General features: G+C 45.4%; 1 protein-coding gene across 2 annotated transcripts in view; it reads right to left on the bottom strand.

The window, feature by feature from the left end:
* Nucleotides 1-20,158, bottom strand: part of EDC4 (enhancer of mRNA decapping 4) — a 555,140-nt gene that overhangs the window by 347,475 nt on the left and 187,507 nt on the right. For both annotated transcript variants that reach the window (XM_073657960.1, XM_073657961.1), the window contains one exon: nt 13,337-13,446. In XM_073657960.1, coding sequence (XP_073514061.1) covers nt 13,337-13,446 — 110 coding nt within the window. The remainder of the gene's footprint in view (nt 1-13,336; nt 13,447-20,158) is intronic.

Genomic DNA, 20,158 nt, shown 5'->3' with positions numbered 1-20,158 from the left:
TACCAAAAGGTTAATAAGAAGTGTATTTGTACAGTCTGACTGAGGAAAAAAAAATACAGGATTTAGACGAGAAAAAAAAAATGATTTCTCCTGGCCTCTGAGACCGGAGGATAAGTCTAGCAATTTGACCAACAGGAGCACACAGGACTGTAATGCAGTGTTTGTTGGTATAACCACTGCATCTCCTATACAGCCTGCCTGCCTGCCTATCTGGGATGGATATTAGTCCTGAGAAGGACTGTTTGTTTGATTTGGCAGGCTTTAGAGACCCTACACTACCTATTTCGCACTATATATCTCTCTCTAACTCTGTGCGGCCAGCCAATCACTGTAATGCCCACAAATAACATGGCTGCGGCATTACAGTGACTAGCTGGCAATCCCTGCATGTTCATTGGCTCTGTAAAGAGCGCCAAACGTATAGGGCGGAGACCCGAGTTCCCGCCCGAGTAACCTGGAAATGCTCGGTGCTCGCCGAACATCCCGAGCAGTAAGATGCTCGGGCGAGTACCGGGCAGTGTCGAGCATGCTCACTCAGCACTAATATCCAGCCATTGGATCCCTCCTATTCTCTTTCTGAGTCGTTTAAAATCTGCCTTTCTGAAATCTAACCTTGAAGGTTGACTCTTCACATGTCTTCCTCCTCTAGTTATCCAAAATTCTATAATAGCATGATCGCTGCCTCCTAGGGTCCCAGCCACTTTTACCTCCTCAACCATTTCCTCCCTGTTTATAAGGATTAGATCCAAAGTAGCAGATCCCCTTGTTTTCTCCCCTACCTTTTGTAAGATAAAGTTGACAGCAAGAGAGGATAAGATTTTGCTGCTAGTTAGTTTTACTTGAGAGAGATTCCCAACAAATGTCTGGATAGTTGAAATCTCCCATGACCACTACGTCATATTTTTTGGAGAACTTGGTCATTTGATACATAAGAGTTCATCCATATCTTCAGTTTGCCCAGGTGGCCTGTAGTAAATGCCTACAATGGTGTCCTTTCCGTTGTTCTCTCCTTGTATTCTTACCCAAATAGTTTCCACAGAACTCACAGTCTCTAAAGCTTCAATCTCTGTGCAGATATACGCTTTTCTAACATACAATGCGACACCTCCTCCTCGTTTATCAAGTCTATTTCTTGCAAATAAGTTGTATCCTTTTAGCCTTGTGTTCCAATCATGTTTATCGCCCCACCAAGTTTCAGTGATTCCAAAGACATCATATTTCTTTTCCTGCGTTAGTAGTTCCAATTCTCCTTGTTTGTTGCCCAGGCTTAGTGCATTTGTATAAAAACATTTTAGTTTGTGATTGGTTTCTCTTCCTCACATATTTTTATTATTTAGATTTTTTTGACTTTGTTCTTCCTTTCCACTTCCAATAGCAGAGATCTCAATAGTATTTGTCAGCTGTATGGCTTTTTCTGGCCTTTTGCTTCTCTTCCCACATTGTTCTAGTTTAAAACTCTCCTGATGAGTGTAGCAAGGCGACTTCCAAATCCCTTCCAAATAGCTGATTCTTTCTTTGAAGTAAAACATTGTTTAAAAACAGGAAGAGAAATGTTTGACCTCACTGAATCAGCTGTGATCCCCTGCTGTCCTGTCTGTATACTCTTGCTTCCTCCCCTGCCCAGGAGATGTGGCATGATCAGACCATGTTTTGCACACGGTAAGACACAGCCACTACACAGTAAATAGCAGGGGCACATATATAAGATTATATCAGCACAGGAACATTTTATTTTAACACATCCAATTGTGGAAGAGGTTATTATGCCAAGATCTATTGTTTAAAATCAACTTTCGTTGGTGGGAAAACCCCTTTAAATTAGCTAAAAATCAAGACTTTAATAGGTCCGGTCAAAAATGACAGGAACATTCTAAGTATATACTAGACCCGAACAGAACAGTAGGGTTAAAAGGAGAGTTGCTAATTTCTAGCAGACCCTGATCAGCTCTTCCAGTGATTAGTTTCATCATTGTAGTAGGAAATTTTCCCTTGTAAAATTTATCACACTTACTACACATGTACTACATAATAAAAAAAAAAAATAAGAGAATTGCCGTTTTTGTTCTATTTCCTTAAAAATCAGATAAGAAAAGAACTAAAAAATGTAATGTATCCCAAAATGGCATCAATAAAAACGCATCTCACAAAAAAAAGTCCTCACACAGTGGACAACAGAAAAAAAAAGAAAAAATATAAAAGCAAAGAATATTTTTAAAAAAAAATGAAAAAATGTCACAAAGAATAAAGTAGTCAAACTACTTATATCGCACAGTGAATGGCAGTCATCAACTGCTATTTGTTCTTTCTGCCTCCCAAAAGTCTAACCAGAATAAGGCTAGGTTCACATGTAGCCAGCCCCTTTTGCCTGCCCACGGTCCCTCAATCACAGTCGGATCCCTGCTGAGATTCACAGACCAGAGGCAAGTGGAGGGGCCAGGGAGTCAGACGGGCAGGATAAGACCCAGTGACAGTCCAGCCGCTGAGCACCAAAATATAACAGGCAGAAAAAGAAATCTTCAAATGCTGATTAACACTTTAGTGACAGAGCCAATTATGCATTTAATCCCCTTCAAGACCGGAGCAATTTTCGTTTTTGCGGTTTCGTTTTTTGCTCCCCTTCTTCCCATAGTCATAACTTTATTTTTCCGTTAATATGGCCAACTGAGGACTTATTTTTTGCGGGACAAGATGTAATTTTTGAACAACATCACTTGTTTTATCATATAGTCTACTGGAAAACGGGAAAAAAATCCATGTGAGGTGAAATTGCAAAAAAAAAGCGCAATACCACAGTTTTTTTTACCACGTTCACCGAATACGGAAACTGACCTGCCATTATTATTCTCCAGGTCATTACGAGTTCGTAGACAACAAACATGTATAGGTTCTTTTTTTATTTAAGTGGTGGGAAAAAAATCCAAAGTTTGATTAAAAAAAAAAAATGGCGCCATTTTCCGAGACTTGTAGAGTCTCAATTTTTCAGGTTCTGGGGCTGGGTGAGGGCTTATTTTTTTGCGCGCCGAGCTAATGATTTTTATTGATACCATTTTGGGGTAGATCCAATGTTTTGGTTGCCCGTTACTGCATTTTATTTCAATGTTGCGGCGACCAAAAAAAGATTAATTCTGGCGTTTAGAATTTTTTTCTTGTTACGCAGTTTACCAATCAGATTAATTCTTTTTTTATATTGATAGATCGGGCGATTCTGAACGCGGCAACACCAAATATGTGTATGTGTTAATTTTTTTTATTGTTTTATTTTGAATGGGGCGAAAGGGGGGTGATTTAAACCTATTTTTTTTATATATATATATATTTTTTTAAAAAAATATTTTTTTAACACTTTTTGCATGCTTCAATACACTGTGTTCCAAATTATTATGCAAATAATATTTTTTCAGATTTTCCCAAATTACCTATATGAATTGCAGTCATTGTAATTTTCCAGTCAAATAACTATTAGAGTACAATTGAAAGGTTTTTGTACAAACTGCCTATGATAACAGTATATTTTTAAAAAAATAAAAAACTCAAACTGCACTCAAAATGCATGTTCCAAATTATTATGCACAGCAGAGTTTTCAACCTTTTCATTTTAATAAAGAACAAAAAAAATGGTCATTTTTGAAATTATAAGCATTAGCAGGTTATTACAAACTGAAATCAAACAGATCATGAAAATGATCTTGCTGCGGAATGCACGGTTCTTCTTCTTGAACCATGGAAGGAAGTGCTGCTTGAGAAACTCAACATACATTATGGAGTTCATCTTTACCCCTTCAGGGATCCTAAAAGGGCCGACAATCTCTCTCCCCATGATTCCAGCCCAAAACATTACTCCACCTCCTCCTTGTTAGCGCCGTAGCCGTGTTTGCATGGGGTGTCCATCAACCAGTCATCCTCCACTCCATCCATCTGGACCATCGAAATCATTTCATGCATGATAATGCCCCGTCTCATGCTGCACATAACACATCTGCATCTCTGGCTGTTATGGGCATAAAAGGAGACAAACTTATGGTGTGGCCCCCATGCTCCCCTGACCTCAACCCCATTGAGAACCTCAGGAGCATCATCAAAAGGAGAGTCTATGATGGCGGGAGGCAGTTCACATCTAAGCAACAGCTCTGGGAGGGTATTCTGTCCTCATGCAAAACAATTTGTAACGGGTCTGGTAGGCGGAACCTCTGAGCTACTATACAAGGGGGCGGTCCTTGTAAGGGAGCGGGTGGCGACCAGGGAAGACGGGCAGGCAGTCACAGCCGGTAACCGGGACAGTCTCTGGGTGAATGGGCAGGAGGTCACGGCAAGTGACCGGGGCAGTCTCTGGATGAACGGGCTGGAGGTCACGGCAAGTGACCGGGGCAGTCTCAGGGTAAAGGGTAGGTACGACCTGTGATGGCTGAACCTCCAGGTAGGCTAGCAGGCAGATGGAAGATGTGTGCTCCCAGGTGAGCAAGCGAGAGTCTCTGGATGAACGGATGGTCACAGCATGTGACGGCGGATCCTCCAGGTAGGCAAGCAGGCAGGTAGCGGAGGAGCGCTCCCAGGTGAGCGGGCAAGAGTCTCTGGAATAGCAGGTGGTCACAGCACGTGACGGCGGAGCCTCCAGGTAGGCAAGCAGGCAGGTAGCGGATGAGCGCTCCCAGGTGAGCGGGCAAGAGTCTCTGGAATAGCAGGTGGTCACAGCACGTGACGGCGGAGCCTCCAGGTAGGCAAGCAGACAGGTAGCGGATGAGCGCTCCCAGGTGAGCGGGCAAGAGTCTCTGGAATAGCAGGGGGTCACAGCACGTGACGGCGGAGCCTCCAGGTAGGCTAGCAGGCGGGTAGCAGAGGAGCGCTCCCAGGTGAGCGGGCAAGCTGGTCCATAGACAGACTGACAGGAGTAGGAAGGCAGACCGTCGGACCTCAGGCTAGCAAGCAGGTAGCAGGAATATCAGGCAGGAAACAGACAGCAAACTGGCAGGACTCTGGCAGGAATCAGGCAGGTAACTGGCAGGTAACTGGCAACGGGACCTGAGGGCTGAAGCAGAGTAGTGAACAGTGCAACAACATTGCTCGGGCACCTCCATTTTGGAGGAGGTGCCTTATATATGGTGAAGTCCTCCGGCCATTGGCCGGGGACTCCTTAGGACGGTGCGCGCGGCCCCTGTAAGAGGGAGGGAGCGTGCGCGCGCCCTAAGCACAGTGGCCGGGAAGGAGCGCGCGCTGCCAGCAGAGCGGGAGGAGGACGCCGGGCTAGGAGCAGAGAGGTGAGGGGAACAGCGTCCCTGCCTAGCAGAGGGCAGGGACGCCGGCGCTACAGTACCCCCCCCTTTAGGCCCCCCCTTTTTTAGGCCAGACAGAAATTTAGCTAGGATGAGAGGGGCATGGATGTTCTCCCGGGGCTCCCACGTTCTCTCCTCAGGACCAAACCCCTTCCAATCTACTAGAAAAAAGGTCTTTCCTCTTACCCTTTTGGTGGCAAGAATGTTCTCTACCTCAAACTCGTCCTCAGCAGAAACCGGAGCAGGAGGCGTACCTGTAGACTTGGAGAAAGAGTTAAGTACCACAGGTTTGAGGAGCGATACATGGAAGGAGTTAGGGATCCGCAAGTTGGCCGGGAGTTTCAATTTATAGGCCACCGGGTTGATCTGACTGATGACCTCCAGAGGACCGATGAACCGAGGCCCTAACTTATAGGAAGGAATCTTGAGCCGGACATACTTGGACGAGAGCCAGACCTTATCCCCTGGACGGAATTGAGGAGGATCCAGACGTTTTTTGTCAGCATGTCTTTTCATACGCTCGGATGACAGAAGGAGTGCGGACCGGGTACTCTCCCATATGGAGGAAAATTTGTTAACAAGAGATTCCGCAGCCGGATTGTCCACCGAGGTGGAGACGGGAAACGGGATCTGAGGATGCTGACCGAAGACTACAAAAAACGGGGATTTGGAGGAGGATTCGCTCTCGTGATTGTTGTACGAGAATTCGGCCCATGGCAGGAGATCCACCCAGTCAGAATGGTGGGCATTAACGAAGTGCCGGAGGTAACTGGTCAAGATCTGATTGATCCGCTCCACTTGACCATTAGACTGTGGGTGGTAAGCGGAGGAGAAGTCCAGGGTGACGTCTAGCAATTTACAAGTGGCTCTCCAGAAACGAGAAGTGAACTGAACCCCATGATCCGACACGATGTGACGGGGCAGGCCATGAAGACGGAAGATGTGGCGGATAAAGTCTTTAGCCAGCTCGGGTGCAGACGGGAGGCCTGGCAGGGGAATGAAGTGAGCCATCTTGGAAAAGCGGTCAGCGACCACCCAAATGACCGTACAACCGGCAGAGACGGGAAGATCAGTTATGAAGTCCATCGCTATATGCTGCCAGGGGGCAGCAGGTACTGGCAGAGGAAGGAGGCGACCAGCTGGCAGGTGTCTCGGAACTTTGTTGCGGGCGCAGGACACACAGGCAGAAACAAAGTCTATTACATCCTTGTGCAGGTTAGGGCACCAGTAGTGCCGGGTAATAAGCTGGAGGGTCTTTTTCTGACCGGCGTGGCCAGCTAGTTTAGACGAATGACCCCAGTGTTGGATCTTCTCCCGATCAGGTACTGATACGAACGTCTTTCCGGGAGGGAGACGATTTAGACTCACGGGAGCCACCTGCAATACTCTGGCGGGATCGATGATGTGTTTCGGATCTTCCTCGAGATCAGACACCAGAAAGGATCGAGACAAGGCGTCCGCCTTGACGTTTTTGTCAGCCGGGCGAAAATGAAGAACAAAATCAAAGCGAGCAAAAAACAAGGACCACCGGGCTTGGCGTGGGTTAAGTCTCTGGGCATGCTGGAGGTAAGCCAAGTTCTTGTGGTCAGTGTAAATTATTACCGGGTGAAGAGCCCCCTCGAGCAGGTAACGCCACTCCTCCAATGCCAGTTTGATGGCCAATAACTCTCGGTCTCCAATGGAATAATTGCGCTCTGAGGAGGAGAAGAGTTTAGAGAAGAAGCCACAAGTTACCATCCTCCCGGAAGAAGATTTTTGAGTAAGTACCTCTCCGGCTCCAGAGGAGGAGGCATCAACTTCCAGGAAGAACTGCTTGTTGCCGTCCGGGCGATGCAGCACCGGGGCGGAAGAGAAGGCCTGTTTTAAGGAAAGAAAGGCCTCCTCTGCTTCGGGCGGCCACTCTTTGGGATTAGTACCCTTACTGGTGAGCGCGGAAATTGGGGCAGTCCGGGAAGAGAAGTGTGGTATGAAGAGGCGGTAGTAGTTGGCGAAGCCCAGGAACCGCTGAATGGCCTTCAACCCCTCCGGTCGAGGCCATTTCTCGATGGCAAACAGTTTCTCTGGATCCATTCGTAGGCCGGTCTGAGAAATAATGTAGCCCAAAAACGGAAGCGAGGTCTGCTCAAAGAGGCACTTCTCGTACTTAGCGAAGAGGTGATTCTGCCTGAGCCTGAGCAGGACCTGACGAACGTCCCTCCGGTGAGTCTGGAGATCCGGAGAGAAGACCAAGATGTCGTCCAGGTACACCACTACGCAGGAGTAGAGAAGGTTCCGGAAGATGTCATTGACCAACTCTTGAAAGACGGCAGGAGCGTTACAGAGACCAAAGGGCATTACCAGATATTCATAGTGACCGTCCCGGGTGTTGAATGCCGTCTTCCATTCATCCCCCTGACGGATACGAACCAGGTTGTACGCCCCACGGAGGTCCAGTTTGGTGAAGATTCTAGCCCCCCTCAGACGATCAAATAACTCCGGAATGAGCGGAAGGGGGTACTTATTCTTCACCGTAATCTGGTTAAGGCCTCTATAGTCTATACAGGGACGGAGAGAGCCGTCCTTCTTTTTGACGAAAAAGAAGCCTGCTCCCGCCGGGGAGGTGGATTTCCGGATGAATCCCCTGGCCAGATTCTCCTCAATATATTCGGACATCGACCGGGTCTCAGCAGCTGATAATGGATAAATACGCCCACGGGGAGGAGTAGTACCGGGTAACAGGTCAATAGGGCAGTCGTATGGTCTATGAGGGGGTAGTGTCTCTGCCTCCTTTTTATTAAAGACATCAGCATAAGACCAATAAGGAATCGGAAGTCCAGGTAGATTAGCTGGGGTAGGAGAAGGACGGACGGGATGGACGGGAATCAGACAGGTCTTATGGCAGTCCTGTCCCCAGCGAAGGACCTCTCCGGTCTGCCAGTCAAGCACGGGTGCATGTCTCTGGAGCCAAGGTAGACCTAGCAAGAGGGCGTGAGAGAGTCCAGGCAGAACATGAAAGGAGATACTCTCAGAATGCAGCATTCCCACCTGCAGAGTAATGGATTCGGTGATGAGTTGGATGGGGCGAGGTAAGAGGCCCCCATCCACGGCAGCAACAGACAAGGGTACAGCCAGAGGTTTGGTGGGGATGCGGTATTTCTCTACCAGGGACGGTGAAATAAGATTCCCAGCTGCTCCAGTCTCAAGTTGGGCTAGTTCGAAATAACGGTTCTCCCCGCAGACTATTGAGACTGACAGCAGCAGAGATGGAGAGGATTTATTCTTGTCTGGGTCGACCTCTCTGAGCGAACCTAGACACAGGCGTTTCCCGACCTCTCCGGGCAGGCACGGATCCGGTGCTCCTTACTGCCACAGTAGAAGCAGCTCCCCTCGGCACGGCGTAAGTCCTGACGGGTTTTGACCAACTTGGTCTGGTCGACCTGCATAGGCTCGGGAGAGTGTACCTGGGGAGAGACGGGTTTCTGAAAAGTAGGAGCTAGACGTGGAAACCTCCTCTCACGGGTGAACTCTCTGGCACGCTCCTGGAACCGTAGGTCAATCCGGGTGGCAAGAGTTATTAGGACATCGAGAGTAGTAGGAATGTCCCGACCGGCAAGTTCATCTTTAATGCGGCCGGACAGACCTTCCCAGAAGACGGATACCAGAGCGTCGTTATCCCAGGCCAGCTCCGAGGCAAGGGTACGGAACCGTATGGCATATTGGCCCACGGTGAGACTTCCCTGACGGAGGCGTAGCAGTGATGATGCAGATGAGGTCTTCCGTCCGGGTTCGTCGAAGACTTTCCGGAAAGCCGTGAGAAAAGCAGGCAAGTCGGACACCAGGGGGTCTCCTCTCTCCCATAGAGGATTTAGCCAGGCCAGCGCCTCCCCGGTGAGATGGGACATGATGAAGGCAATTTTGGCCCGGTCAGAGTTAAACTGGTGGGACAAAAGTTCAAAGTGCAGGGTGCACTGATTTATGGAGCCCCGAGCCTGGGCGGAGTCGCCTCCGAAGCGAGGAGGTGCAGAAAGCCGGGGTCCGGGGTAGGATACCATGGTATTAGTGGGCAGCGGAGCTGCCGGATTGCGAGTCATGGCACTGGTGGAGGTTGCTGGCGGAGCAGTCAGGGTGTCCAGGCGAGAATTGACATTCCGCAGGTGACCCAGGATGGACTCCTGTTGGGACCTCTGACGGGACAGTTCATGACACAGGTCCGAGAGCGAGGGGGCTTGGGTGCCACCGGGTTCCATGGCCCGAGCAAACTGTAACGGGTCTGGTAGGCGGAACCTCTGAGCTACTATACAAGGGGGCGGTCCTTGTAAGGGAGCGGGTGGCGACCAGGGAAGACGGGCAGGCAGTCACAGCCGGTAACCGGGACAGTCTCTGGGTGAACGGGCAGGAGGTCACGGCAAGTGACCGGGGCAGTCTCTGGATGAACGGGCTGGAGGTCACGGCAAGTGACCGGGGCAGTCTCAGGGTAAAGGGTAGGTACGACCTGTGATGGCTGAACCTCCAGGTAGGCTAGCAGGCAGATGGAAGATGTGTGCTCCCAGGTGAGCAAGCGAGAGTCTCTGGATGAACGGATGGTCACAGCATGTGACGGCGGATCCTCCAGGTAGGCAAGCAGGCAGGTAGAGGAGGAGCGCTCCCAGGTGAGCGGGCAAGAGTCTCTGGAATAGCAGGTGGTCACAGCACGTGACGGTGGAGCCTCCAGGTAGGCAAGCAGGCAGGTAGCGGATGAGCGCTCCCAGGTGAGCGGGCAAGAGTCTCTGGAATAGCAGGTGGTCACAGCACGTGACAGCGGAGCCTCCAGGTAGGCAAGCAGGCAGGTAGCGGATGAGCGCTCCCAGGTGAGCGGGCAAGAGTCTCTGGAAAGCAGGGGGTCACAGCACGTGACGGCGGAGCCTCCAGGTAGGCTAGCAGGCGGGTAGCAGAGGAGCGCTCCCAGGTGAGCGGGCAAGCTGGTCCATAGACAGACTGACAGGAGTAGGAAGGCAGACCGTCGGACCTCAGGCTAGCAAGCAGGTAGCAGGAATATCAGGCAGGAAACAGACAGCAAACTGGCAGGACTCTGGCAGGAATCAGGCAGGTAACTGGCAGGTAACTGGCAACGGGACCTGAGGGCTGAAGCAGAGTAGTGAACAGTGCAACAACATTGCTCGGGCACCTCCATTTTGGAGGAGGTGCCTTATATATGGTGAAGTCCTCCGGCCATTGGCCGGGGACTCCTTAGGACGGTGCGCGCGGCCCCTGTAAGAGGGAGGGAGCGCGCGCGCGCCCTAAGCACAGTGGCCGGGAAGGAGCGCGCGCTGCCAGCAGAGCGGGAGGAGGACGCCGGGCTAGGAGCAGAGAGGTGAGGGGAACAGAGGGCAGGGACGCCGGCGCTACAGTACCCCCCCCTTTAGGCCCCCCCTTTTTTAGGCCAGACAGAAATTTAGCTAGGATGAGAGGGGCATGGATGTTCTCCCGGGGCTCCCACGTTCTCTCCTCAGGAGACGCCGGCGCTACACAATTGAAGCAGAAACCATCCAAAACCTGACAAATTCAATGGACGATTGAGTTCAGAAGCTCCTTTCGAACAAGGGGTCCTATGTGCAAATGTAACATCACCTAGAATTAAGTTTTGAGTTGAAAACTGTTTGATTTCAGTTTGTAATAACCTGCTAATGCTTATAATTTCAAAAATGACCATTTTTTTTGTTCTTTATTAAAATGAAAAGGTTGAAAACTCTGCTGTGCATAATAATTTGGAACATGCATTTTGAGTGCAGTTTGAGTTTTTTATTTTTTTAAAAATATACTGTTATCATAGGCAGTTTGTACAAAAACCTTTCAATTGTACTCTAATAGTTATTTGACTGGAAAATTACAATGACTGCAATTCATATAGGTAATTTGGGAAAATCTGAGAAAATATTATTTGCATAATAATTTGGAACACAGTGTAGTCTCCATAGGAGACTAGAAGCAGCACTTGCCAGATCTCTTCTGTTTCACAAAGGTGATGAAAAGATCGCCTATGTGTAGCAGATTTGCTTACTTGCTATGAACGCCGACCGCTGGGTGGCGCTCATAGCAATCTGGCAGTGACAACCACAGGGGTCTCCTGCTGACCCTGGGTTGTCATGCCAACCAATTGGTGACTCGCGATCATGTGACGGGGTCACCAATGGGCAGGGTAAGTGACGAGCATCCGGTTTCCGCAAGTTAAATAAATGCCGCTGTCAGAGATTGACCTCAGCATTTAACTAGTTAACAGCCGCGGGTGGATCGCGATTTCACCAGCGGCTGTTGCCGGCACGTCAGGTGTATAGATCAGCTGTCATGTGCCCGGTTTAGTGCGGGCTCAGCATCGGAGTCTGCACTGAACAGGGGGTTATAACGTGAGGCATATTAATACATTCCACATCATAAAAGGCCCACATCATAAATAACCAAGCAAAATTTTACATTCTGACCACTGTCACTTTATGAGGTAATAACTCTGGAACACTTCAACTGATTCGGAGATTTTTTTTTTAGGGACATACTGTACTTCATTATAGTGGTAAAATTTCTTCGATATTACTCGTGTGACACGTACCGGAATAAAATGTTCTGGCAGCTGAGAAAAGCAGTACAGTTAGCACTGTTCCCAGGCGTCGGGTGCCTACTACAACTGTTATCCTCGCCTGGTCTCCTGCAATCAGCGACGCTAATAAAAGTTGTAGTCAGCACCCGCTGCCTGGGAATAGCGGGAAGTTTTCCCTTTTCCCCTGAAATAATAAAATTTAATAAAAAACAGCGCAGGGTCCCCCCTATATTTTAAAACCAGTGCAAATAAAGCAGACAGCTGCGGGCTTCTATTATCAGGCGGGGACGGTCCATGGTTAATAGCCTGTTGCAAGCCCAAAAATAGAAGCCGGGAGCCTCCCCAGAATTGGCGCATCGCATTAGATGCGTCAATTCTGGAGTTTTAACCCGGCTCATCCGGATTGCCCTGGTGCGGTGGCAATCAGGGTAATATATGGTTTGATGAAAGCTGAGATTTGTCAAAAATCACAGCTGCTATCAAGCCCTGGGGTTAGTAATGGAGAGGTGTCACCCCCATTGCTAACCATGTAAGCAAAAATTATTAAACACACACACACACACAGAAAAGTACTTTATTTTAAAATAAAAACCTACACAGCCTCTTTCATCAATTTCTTTCCCCAAAAAACACCCCCGCAGCTCCGTCGTAATCCACATCGATGTCCCACGATGATCCCAGACTCTGCTACATCCGGAGGCTGTGATGAACGGTGACACAAGTAACATGACCGCTCACCATAGGTGTCGGGACTTACAGTAGTATGAGCGGCAGTGAAGAGCGGTGACGTCATTAAGGTTACCGGAGATCACAGCCGGTAGTTCTCAAGGTAACCTCTGTGTGAGCCAGCCAGCTATGAGAACTGCAGTAACCTTAATGCTGTCTAACAGCCTCAAAACATGCAGCCGCAGGACTCGAACATATTATCCGAGCACGCCCAAGATATTCAGATAGCACCAGATCATGCTCGGGTAACACGTTATCAGAGCACGTTTGCTTAAAACACTGAGGGTCTAAATGCCTACGTGATGGTGCAATATCTTAGCGTTTGAAGCCCAACTTTTCATTATCTCCAGGCCGTCACTTTGCAAACACCAACCCTGTGATTGCATAATAAATACTTTTTGTGGTGCTGCACTGTTTTTGGTCAACTGAGCTATATGAGGGTTTTATTATGCAGCGTGACTTGTAGGTTAGATAGAAAAAGTTGTATGTGTCCTAGAATGTAACCTAAGGTTATAAAAATGATTATGTAGCCGAGTAAATAACATGTGTTTTCGTAATCTGACAATTAGCTGATGTTTGGGTGGAAGCGGGTAAAAATTTGAGTTGATAATTTTAGGCCTTATCTCTCAGCCTTAGTTTTTGGCTACCCTTTCATTATGAAAGCTATGCATTTTACAATCAGCAAGACATTGTGTAATATTTAACATTAAATGTTGTGTACATCAAAGAGCTACAGCTGAACGTGATAGTAACTTATTGTTTTAAGTGCAAAAATGGTTTAACATTATAAATGTACCTTGGTTGATCTTGCCCTTCAATATAAATCTGCCAAAACTTCACATAACCATCATGGCTAGCAGTTGCCAATACTGTTCCATCAGGAGACAAGGCTCCCTCGCTCAAACACTAGAAATAAGGAAAAAATTACACAGTCAAAACCTTTTATTGCAAAAAATAAACACATATTAACAAAGTTCAACTGTCGTTTTAGGAGAACTTGTAGTAGTATGTCTTTTTTCTGCCTTTACCTCCTCCTTCTTCTTCATAGAACTTTAAGAGCAACAATGGTCATCTCATACCTCAGTGATGTGAAAAGATGTCTTCACTGTTGCAAGATTATACCCATAAATTGATAGTGAAAAGCAGTCCAGGAGGAAAATAAAGATTTCCCTTATTACACTGCGCAGATTAGAAAATACAAGTCCCATAGGCATGATGAAATACAAATAATTAGATCATCATAGATCATTCATGCATGTAAAGAAATCTAGAACACTCATAAATGAATACTTGAAAAGAGGAGGAGCAAAGGGAGTGTGTAGAAATATAAATTTTTATTAAATACTGGTTAAAAACAGTTTTACAAATAACCAGGACAGGAAAAATAGCAACAAGCAAAAAACCCTGGGGTAGGGAACACACATCCAACATGCATGTATAGAAGGTATTATATAATGACTGATAGGTGGAATCTTGACATGTATACAATCTGTCCTATGTCACACATGTGTAAATAAAAGTATGTCAGAAAAACTACCATCAAATAATTCAAGAAAAAGAAACCTTACTCATGTGGCAGGTGAAGCCCCCCAGGGAATGCACAAGCAGAAAGTGCAGAGCCCGAATTTATTAAAGGGGTTGTCCGATCTTCTGATGAAAGTCTGCAGTCACCAAGTGACTGCAGACTTCTGAGTCCTTATCGCTTGGGCACATAATGAGCGGAATCCGCGCGGCTATTCCGCAGCGTCGTGGCCGCAGGCGGCTCCTAACCGTATGCACATACCCTAAGGAATCAGAAGACTGCAGTGTCAGTTTCATTACTATTAATTTCAAATCAATAGTACTTTAACTTGTACGATTGATTTAAAATTAAAATGATGGGTATTATTCAATTTAGGAGAAAGAAATATACAGAATTTAAACAATTTAAAATTTGGAACAGATTGTGTACTTACGACTAAACAAAAAGCTGTTAAAATTAAAAGCAATTAAACACAATTAAATTAAATATATAGAAGAAAAAATTTATGTAAATATTAAGGTTTCATTTTATAATATAAAATATCTTTAAAAATGGGGGATGCTGACATTTGTCATGAAAACCTAGTGTACTGCTTGGACGCATTACGACTGCAGCAAATGTAGAAAAAATCTGCTCCCATGATCTGTAAATTTGTGGACTTCAATAAAGGTAATATTATTATTTGCTGAATATTGCACTTTATACATTAACTGGGTGGCGCACCGCCAGCTTGCAGTTTCCTATATCTATTGTTAACCAGCTCATTCTTTGAACGCGTTCTTTCCTGGTGTCATCTCCCACCTCTATAGTGAAGCTTATCTACCATTCACCATGTTCTATCGTGCCTCCTGAGCACCACCAAAAATCACATTACAGGTAAATGAAGTAAAATTTAAATGGTGCCCCTACCTCACACAGCAAGATAAACAAGCAGTGAATAAATGCAATTCCTCTATTTGTGGTGTGCGAGGGAGGTCATTTACAACATTCACTGCATGATAAAAATGATCTGTCATCATTACTTCCCAGGTACAATTACGTTGAGAGATACAAAACGTGTATTGAATTTTACAAATGTAACATTGAGGATAAAAAAAAAAATCTGATGTTTCAAACGCAAAAACTGGTTTAAGGTAGTACTTTCTGATACTAGTTACATTTTAATTTTTCCGTCAATTTAAACGTGTTGAGATGTGTGAGGGCATTTTTTTCTTGCAGGTAGAGCTGACATGTTTATATGGGGTAAATACATTGTTTACTTCGCTTTTCATTGCATTTTTGAGGATGCTGGATTAACAAAAAAAAAACGCAATTCTGTTATTTTGATTATTTATAGGTCAATGTAATTTACTGAAAGGTAAAAAACATAGCCAGATGCAGCAGCAAAGCCTCATCCAGCAAAGCAGCATGATGATTTCACTTGCCAGAAAAATGTGCTTCTTTCTCTGGCAAAATTCATCAGTGACTATGAAAATTCTCAATTCTGATGTAAAATCTGTATTCAGTGAAGACTGATTTTCCCATTACTGAAAGTTGCTATGGATATAGTTCTATGTAAACGGGAGGAGGGAGGAGCTAGAGACAGAGCTCCTCCCTCCTCCTCCTATCTACATAGAATCTTATCGGTAGCAGCTGCCATCTCCTATCTCAGTAATGGAAAAAGCTGGTCTTCACTTAATAAAGAATTGAGAATTTTGATAATGACTTATCAATTCTATCAGAGAAAGAAGCTGATTTCTCTGATGATATATGACAAAGTTTATTTTTTAAAATTAAAACAACTGTTACGCTTACAACTGTTTTCTTCTTTGAACCAATTAGGCTGTAGAATAGGGTTATTATTTGAGGCCTCAGAGTTGAGCTCTCATTATTATAAAATATAACTTGTTCCCCTTCCCTTTGTTTTTCGGTTTTCTCCAAATCAAAAATCAAAGTATGTTGTGTTGTAAATGTATTTTAACAACTTCATCACCAGGCATTTTTAGGTTTCTGCCAGTCCAGAATTTCCTCCTTTTTTACCAGATATAACACTTATTTTTCCCTTGAAATAAAAAACAAGTCCTCATATGTTTGAGCGACGAGTTGTTTTCAATTGCAGTATTTATTTTACCACACTATGTACTAGGAAAACAGGAAAAATTTGCAGCAAAAAAAAAGTGATTCTGACATGGTTGTCAAAATTCAGTCAAGGCACATGAGACTGTGACAGTACCACTGACGGCTAGTGTTAAAGGGGTGATCGAGTACCTAAAATGTTCTTTCTACATGTATATCTTTACACCCTAACTACTTTTGTAATTAGCTTTATTATACAATACCCTGCCCTTCTCCCTATCTAGCTAATTAGAAAGTGTTTTTTTATTTTCAATTCCTGTGACATTTTATTTGAGGAATCCTCTCAAACAGGACCAGCAGTGTACCTCCCTTCATGGATCAGAAGAAAAAAAGCACTAATGTGCACAGCTAAATCATGCAAAGGGGTGCTACAAATACTTCACAAATTGGCCTCGCAGGGTATTTGTGAAATATTTGAAGGAGAAAAAGACACAGGTAATTGAACATGACCACATCCTTCCTGGATCAGGATGTCATCAAGAGGCAGCGCTGAAGTTATTTGCTACAGTTCCTTCCATCGCCGCCCTCTGATGATGTCCTGGATCCATAGTCATGGAGATAGAATCTGTGGTATTAGCGAGTGCCCCCTGATGACGATTCGTTTGAGGATAGTGATGGAAGCTGTGTGGGGATGCTGGTGTCACTAACTGCTTCTATCTCTGCCCTCCATCTCTGCATCCAATCGCACCGACCCGAAAATTAAAGCAGTCATCACTTATACCGCACAAACAAGGGGTCGTCAACATTCAGGACTCGCCTGTATTGATTAGAGGTGATTAAAAATAATAAAATTAGATTGTACTACACATCCCTAGGTGCAGGGTGATATGTCTGCTGCTGCGCCAGTATCTCTGCATTGGCTGTAGCAGTGAGATCACAACTACAGACAATACACATGCCTTGAGCAGAGGACAGTCAGCTTTGGACCCATGGAAGTAAAGTACCATCTGATTTTATTACTTTTGTCCAATACAAAAGGAGACTGTTGAAAGTGGAAAACCCGTTAACACTTGGATGCATATTTCCCTACATACAGTTCTGCTCAAAAGTTTACATACCCTGGCAGAAAATTTCCTTTCTTGTCCTTGTTTCAGAGAATATGAATGATAACAAAAAAACTTTTTCTCCACTCATGGCTATTGGTTGGGTGGGTGAAGCCATTTATTGTCAAACTACTGTGTTTTCTCTTTTTAAATCTTAATGACAACCAGAAACATCCAAATGACCCTGATCAAAAGTTCACATACCCTGGTGATTTTAGCTTGATAACAAGCACAGAATTTGACACAAATGGGTTTGAATGGCCACTAAAGGTAACATCCTCATCTGTGACCTGTTTATTTGTAAAAAGGAAGGTGCCAGAAAAAAAGTTTTTTTCCAACAATTGAAAAAAAAAAAGTAATGCATTGTTTTACTTAAAAAAAATATTATTTGTTTTAATATAATATAATTATATTAAATACTTCATATTAATATAATATTATATTAAATATATTTCATATTACCGTATTTTTCAGACTATAAGACGCACACAGGTTTTAGAGGTGGAAAATAGGGGAAAAAAACTCCTATGGCATGTTGAGAGTTATAGTTCCCCACGTTTATCTCATGTGTTTGCCCTGAGAAATATAACTCCCAGCATGTCCGTCAGCTCTTATGCCATGCTGGGAGTATAGTTCACCACAGGAGTGGTACAGTGTTTAATGACGTGCTTTTTCACTTTACTTTATTTCTACCTCATAATGCTTGCCTCTCAATCTGGATAGGCAGGGAGTGGGGTCACACTGGCTGGGGGCTGTGGCTGCCGAGGAGGCTGTCGCAGCAATGGAGCGGTGTTACCCAGTGGGCGAAGCCATGAATTCACTATGGCCACGCTAGACATCAGGAGGTGGGCGGTCTCCCATCCAGATCGCGCGCTGCAGTGACGTTACTAAGAGGCAGGGCCGGGGATGACTGCGTACTGTTCTGTGTTGCCCCGGCCCTGCCTCTTAGTAACGTCACTGAAGCGCACAATCTGGTTGGGAGACCGTCCACCTCCTGATGTCTAGCGTGGCCATAGTGAATTCATGGCTGCGCCTACTGGTTAACACCGCTCCATCGCCGCTTAAACTGCCACAGCCCCCTCCGCTGACGCAGCCGCCCCACCCCCCCCCCACCCACATCACAAAAATGTTACATTTGGACCATAAGACGCACCCCTTCTTTCTTCCAAAATTTTGGGGGAAAAAAGTGTATCTTCTGGTTCGAAAAATAGGGTAATATATGAAGAACAATTTTAAAAGGTTTGGTATTTGCACTTTTAAACACTAGGGGGAGCAGCGGCTGAAATTTGCCAAGAAAAACTAGTGTACAACTAGCTCACATTACGACTGCAGTAAATGTGGGCGGGGTCTGCTCACATGGGTCTGACATCACTCCTCTCCGCCCTTTCTAGATGTTTGCAAAAGGATAAAAGGTTTAAGTTTAGGATCACAGTGCGGAGACATTTTGTTGGTGACTGCCAATGATACTGACAAGTAGACAGTGTCACCGAGGACGGCTGGCAGCACCGCTTCTGTTAGTTGGCGCTGATTGCAGTTTCATAAGCTGGGGTTAGATAAGTGGAGTGTATCACATGCACAATTAGATATGTGGAGTGTATCACGTGCATGATTAGATATGAGGAGTGTATCACGTGCACGATTAGATATGCTTAGAGTAACACATGCTGGGATCAGATACAGATCTTAATGTAGTTTATCACATGATGGGATTAGATACGCTGAAACTAATGTATGTAATGTGTGACCCCACTCAGTCCACTTCTATGGGAGATGTGGCGTAATGTGTGACACCCTGCAGCGTAGCTACCGGGGAGTCGGAGGGGGTGGTTGCCCCGGGTCCCACGCTCTAAGGGGCCCACCTGGAGCTACGCTACTGTAAACTGTATCTGCATTTGTTGATGCAGCCTAATAATACCAGCCCACAACCACCCCAGAATTGGCGAATCACATTAGACGCGACAATTCTGGCGCTTTGCTCTTCCTGATTGCCCTGGTGTGGTGGCAATAAGGGCAATGGTAGTTGGGGTTGAGGACAGCTGTGATTTGTCAAAAATCACAGCTGGCATCAAGCCCTGGGGTTAGTAATGGAAAGGCGTTGATTAGACACCCCCATTACTAATCAAATAATGAAAGAAAAAACACAGAAAAAAAAAATTAATTTATTTAAAAAAAAAACACCAACATTCAATGGTTCACAAATTTATTTTTGAAAAAAAAACCATGCAGGTCCGACGTAGTCCACAAACTGATACCTCAAAAATATAAAACAAGAGAAATAAAGACAAGACACGATCACTGTCCCTATGGTCGCCGAATCTGACATTCAAACACTATGGAGCCTCGTTCAGAGATCCAGGCTCCATAGGCCACAGCCACTCTGTGTCCCTCTACACTCCGCGAGACCTGGCGGCTGTGATGAGCAGTGACGTCAGTAAATACACCGCTCATCCAGAGCCCTCTTTATAATGAGCCCAATATAGTGCCACACAGTATAATGGGCCCCATCCAGGGATATGACTCTTCATCCTGGTGTGCGTCTAACCGGTTTGTTGGAGCCAGACCTCATAATGGTTTATAGGGGATCAAATACTTATTTCTCACTGCAAAATGCAAAAAAAATTAACTAATTTATACAATATGATTTTCTTGATTTTTTTTTTTTTTTTTGGGGGGGGGGGTTATTCTATCTCTCAATGTTAAAATTAACCTACCCTTATTATTATAGACTGTTCATGTCTTGTCAGTGGGCAAACTTACAAAAACATCAAGGGATCAAATAATTATTTCCTTCACTTCATGAACAGGTAGATCCAAAAATATTTGGACAGTGACCACATTTGCATCATTTGGGCTCGACATGCCACTATTTTGGATTTAAAATGAAGTAACATGCAATTGAAGTGTAGACTTGCGGGTTTAATTAAAGGAGTTGAACAAA

Source organism: Phyllobates terribilis, unplaced genomic scaffold, assembly GCF_046119375.1.
Source record: "Phyllobates terribilis strain yellow unplaced genomic scaffold, ASM4611937v1 Scaffold_13__5_contigs__length_258822181, whole genome shotgun sequence".
In the NCBI taxonomy this organism is placed as follows: Eukaryota; Metazoa; Chordata; class Amphibia; order Anura; family Dendrobatidae; genus Phyllobates; species Phyllobates terribilis.
Note: the sequence above shows the minus strand (reverse complement) of the source record. Positions and strands in the feature narration are given on the sequence as shown.